We start from the raw sequence: 5,282 nt of genomic DNA, 5'->3' as shown, positions 1-5,282 counted from the left end.
TGTCAAAAAATTACGAAGAGCTACTTAAGATTTAGACATCTGTGTTTTCTTGTAGTGCAAGTTAATTAAACTAGTACAAGACATGAATATATATATATATATAGTTAAACATTGCACATACATTGACATTGACATGTTTTATTAATAACGAAAATAAAACGTATTACACATTATTTTTGTTCTTACATCCATGTTAAACATGCATCTTAGAATAGTCGCCCTTATATATGAGCAACCATAATTATTTCACCATAGTATTATGTGTAAAAAGAGAGGGATCAAGTCCAAGAAATTAGAACAATAACAAAACCCTAGACATTCAAGGCACCATTAACCCTTGGAATGGCCACAGCAGAGAGTGGTTTCTTCATCTCACAAGAGAGCTTCAAGACCTCACTGAGATCAACAGGCTGAGCGATATTTTGAACCCATTCAAAATGGTGCACCAACTTAGCCACCCAGAGGCTCACTGTCGCTAGCCCTAGGCTCTTTCCAGGACAAACCCTAATTCCAGCCCCAAATGGCGCAAGCCTCAAGTCATTCCCTCTCACATCCACATTCACACCACCAGCAGATGGTAGGTACCTTTCAGGTTTGAAAATCAAGGGATCATTCCACACATTAGGGTCATGTGTTATGGCCCACATGTTCACCATTGCAGTAGTATTCGCCGGAATTATCATGCCGTTGCTCAGGTGGACATCGGCAGTCGAGAGGCGGGCCCACGACAAGAGGGGTCCTGGTGGATGCAAACGGAGTGTCTCTTTCACCACGGCGTTAAGGTAGGGCAACTTAGGAATGTCAGCATCTGTGACACCTTTGTTTCCTATGATAGTGTCAAGTTCGGTTATAATTTTTGTTTGAACTTGGGGATTTCGGACAAGTTCCGCCATTACCCATTCTGTCAGCAGTGCCGTTGTATCAGTGCCGCGAAATATCATTTCCTGCATAGCGAAAGAAAATTGCACATCCAAAAGGAAACCAGTGAACTCATTTCCAGCTCGTAATTCTTATGACAAAAAAGTTATGCATCCAAAAAACCACGTTTCTTGAAAGGATTGCAAGGAAAAAGATAACATGCAAACATAGAAAAGTTTTTTACTAACCCATAAGACAGCCACCATATCATTCTCATCAAGCTTCTCTTCACCATCCAATGAGAGTAAAACATGGATGAAACCACAATTATTGGATACTTTAAATGAACTCTTATTTTGATGTTCATCGATGATTTGTTTGATGAGTTTTTTTACTCTAGGAACAAGAGCTGCACAACGTTCTTGAATGCAAAAAGGATCGAAAAAATACTTCAACCATGGCAAATGATCAGACCAATTGAAAGCTCCCAAGAGCTCAAATCCTTCCATCACTATTTCATGCAGCTCTTTGGCCTCGTTATCATATCGTGTAAGATCATACCTGCGGAGAAAATTATCACCACACAGCAATACATAAATGCAAATCAGCGAGAGAAAATCAAATTTTCACGAGATAGGAAGAAGAATGACGCTAGTTAACACCATAGTGTTCAGCACCAGTTTATGTGGCAATTGGGTTTAGTACTTCATTGTTTAATGAAATTAAGTAGACAATTGACTTTAATGCCACCTAAACGGGTGTTGAGTGCTACTTATACTATATACATTATTCGAGGAAGCATCAATGCAAAAATTTGCACAAAAAAAAGTCAATTTTTGAGTATAATATATCCAACTATACCTTTTACCAAAGACAATATCCATTATGTTGTTCAAAGAAGCAGCTTGTAAGTGCTTTCTGAGAAAGACAAAACCTTGGCTGGCTTGTTCCGTGGCTATTGCATTCACCATGGCTACGCATTCTAGCTGACGCCATGGCTCATGGACTAATATATTACTGGGCGAAAAAAGGTGGGATGATACAATTCTTCTTAACATACGCCAGTAGGCCCCAGTGGGAGCGAACCCAATAGCTCGGCTGAACATGAGCTGCTTAGCCGACTGTTTGATTGGACGGTTACCAAAGTGTGGGGAGGTCAAAATTTCTCGAGCAATGTGGGGTTCAGAGGTCACCACAGCAGGGGTAGAACCCACGCTGAAAGCCATTAATTGGGTTGCCGCATGAGTCGAAGCCATGCAAGCTAGAGTACGGTGAGCCAAGCCATGGCTCAAGCTGAACAAGCTACCAAAAATTGGAAGCCCTCTAGGCCCAGGAATAGAAACTCGGCCCAATTTGTTCCGTCCATTTTTCCAAGCCCGCCCACCAGTGGAAAAAGCCCAACCTATTAGCCCAAAAGTCAAGAAACCAATGAAAATACAGAATAACACAAAACCTGAGCCATGCATGTTTGAAAATTCCAGAATGGCAGGAACGGTGAAAATCCACCATTTTGTATCCTCAGAAATTTCAACGAACTCCATTAATATCATTAAATTTGACAGACTTTTATTTATTTTTCAAAAGGACAAAATAAAAATGCAGAAAACAATATAATTTTTTTTGCAGAAATAGCAGTTAGTGACTAAGGCGTGGTCTGGGGTGAGGAGGAAATGAAACGAAGTGCTGCTTAAATAGGTGATATGTCTCGAATAAGGAAGCACTTTAATTGGTTAAAAAATTTAAAATATGAGTTCGAAGATTTCGTAGGAAAGGGATTACATTTCAAGTTGGTATATAAATATTTGTGCAATTTGCTTTGCTGTAAATTTTATGTTCACTTGGAGTTTTATTATTTATAGTCGGTGTAAAGAATGTTTGTATGGAAGAATTTACTTTAATGGTGGTTGAACTTTAATGATGAAATTTTTTTAATCGTTTGAGCGTTTTCAGTTGTGATATTAAATAGGATCTTCAGACAACCTTATTAAGAAAACTAGTCAACCATTATAAATAGATATTATTTTTATATTTAAATAATGTGAGATCTTAACCTTAACATATAGTAGTATTTATTGACGAGCTTTTGAAACTTCAAACATTTACTAGTACCATGTATATTATAAGTGTATTCTAATCGATAAGTTGATTGACTGCAATTCTACTCCAAAAAGCAATCAACTTTACTATAATATTTAGTTTTCACGATAACTTGATTGATTACAACTCTACTGTAAAAGACAATCAACTTTTTGGCAATGCACGTAGATGAAATCATGTGATTGATCTCAAATAAAACGGTAAGAAATAGTAACTTGCCTAAAAATTTATCCAAAATAGCATGCAAGTTGACAATTAATAAATCTTATTAACTGATGTTCAAGATCTCCAATGATCTAGCTAGGTAAATACGAAGTAATTCTTTCTTGCTCATCATATTCGATTTCTTGGTTTCAAATTTTTCTTACCCAAAAGCATATCTATCACGAGGACTGCACAAATCTCAACTTAAACAAACCACACTTTGAGAATTCCAACATTGGATCGATCCCAACCAGAAAGAACTATCTTAGTTAATTTAAACTAATTTAATGTTGTATGCGTGTGTGCACGTGTGCGTCCCTTTTGGAAGGGACGGCGGGGGTAGTTTGTTTTGTATAATCCCCATAAACACATTCTCAAATCCATATGCTGCCTAACTCGATAATCGTGTTAATGATGTTTAAAAAAAACCTTTAATTGTTGAAAATTAATTCAAATAGTGTAACCCTAATTATTTATTTTCAAAATATATATCTAGACTTTGTGTTTTTTACTTATAAGAGCATCATCTAGAGATTTTATTTTTAAAGAGTATATTCTATAATTCAGAAATCATCTATAAATTTAGAGATAAAATTTTGAACAAATCCGACAGATTTTTGACACTTAATTTTACTACTCCCAAAATAAATTTATTATTCTTCTCTATCTTTTATTTGAATTGGCTTTGATTTAGATTATTCTATTATTTTCCTATATTGAAAATTGAAATATTTTGAATACATTTAATTATAGAAAATGGAGTTGGCTCTCCAAGATTAAAATGTTAATTTAAAGAGTAACTTGAAATATGATTTTAAGAGCTGACTTTTTAAAATAGAGAGTATCTCATGTTTAATGTACTTCTTGAAAATGATCTAACAACATTGCTCGGTTCAATTATAATATCTTCCAAACATGATTAATTTAGTATATATTGAAGTCGAAGAAGACCAAATATTTTCATTTCACTACCAAAAGACGTGACAAAAGTAACATAAAATAAATGACGTATACATCCTTTTGTTCTTAGCATTAGGGTTCCTAACTTAAAAAATCATCTCTATTAATTGAAGACGTTTTAAAATAAAGAATAAACAAACAAACAAACAAACAAACAAAAACTTATCAATTGACATTTTCGAAAAAAAAATGGTACATGTTAAAAAATCAAAAGGTTATATATAAAAAATTAAACACACAAAAAAGAAAAAAAGGAAGTCTACTTTGAAATTTAAATTAAAGTACCTAATCCATGAAGAAGAGAGACTCGAGATTACTTAAATTTGGTGGCCTAAAGGATAATTTTAGATTATTTTCACCGTCCTAATTCCATTTTAGCAAACCTAGTCTGCATAGGATAGACCCCTAAAGTATGATTAACATTAAAGTTTGGTACATGTCCGGATTGCATAAGTTGTGTTCACAGACAGGGGCGGACCCAGCCGTTTTGGGTTGTGGAGTCAAAAATTAGAGTCATGCTACAGTGTCCACATGAATGACCGTGGGGTTGACACAACACACGCACATGAGGTCGCGATCACTTGCGAGTTGTGCTTAGCTCCCAAAATTAATGTGTAATTTTTTAAAATAATATAATATTTATAAAAATAAGTAAATACGTATTTTGACATCTTGAAAGCGTCTTATAATTCTATCATTATTAATATTGTTAAATAAATTTTGCTAGATGTATAGTTTTGTTTACCATGTCATTTATGAATGTTGAGCTAAGAATGAGTAAATCAAATTGGATGAAAAAAGTAAATGAAATTTAAGTTTAACGAAAAAATAATTTGAAAGTAATTCAAATTACATTTAATTCGTAACGATTTTAGAATTTTTGACATCATATTTAATGTAAATTTTTCTAATAAAAGGATGTCAATTATATTGGATAATTTATTGTGAAAAAATAATAAACATTAATGAAATAATTGATTTTTTTTAAAAAGACGAGTTAAACGCTTCTTTTAATACGTACGTTTGACGTATATTTAACTATTTTCGATATTTGTTTGGACCATTCGATATAACTACAATGTAGTTTTCATAACGAACTTCTAGATGATGCAAGCGATCTGTAGATTTTGATAGAATATGATCATTGACAAATTTTAAAAGTT

General features: G+C 33.9%; 1 protein-coding gene across 1 annotated transcript; it reads right to left on the bottom strand.

Annotated features, from left to right (window-relative positions):
- Positions 1-311: 311 nt before the first annotated feature.
- Positions 312-2,399, bottom strand: LOC111371069 (cytochrome P450 78A7-like). The gene is made up of 3 exons (XM_022992985.1): positions 1,720-2,399; positions 1,107-1,419; positions 312-944 (listed from the first exon to the last, which is right to left on the bottom strand). Exons 1-3 carry the CDS (start codon positions 2,397-2,399, stop codon positions 312-314), a joined length of 1,626 nt encoding a protein of 541 aa, XP_022848753.1.
- Between the last annotated feature and the right edge of the window lie 2,883 nt (positions 2,400-5,282).

The sequence above is a fragment of the Olea europaea genome, chromosome 22, assembly GCF_002742605.1.
Source record: "Olea europaea var. sylvestris chromosome 22, O_europaea_v1, whole genome shotgun sequence".
Taxonomy (NCBI): Eukaryota; Viridiplantae; Streptophyta; class Magnoliopsida; order Lamiales; family Oleaceae; genus Olea; species Olea europaea.
This window is presented reverse-complemented; position numbering and strand designations above follow the sequence as displayed.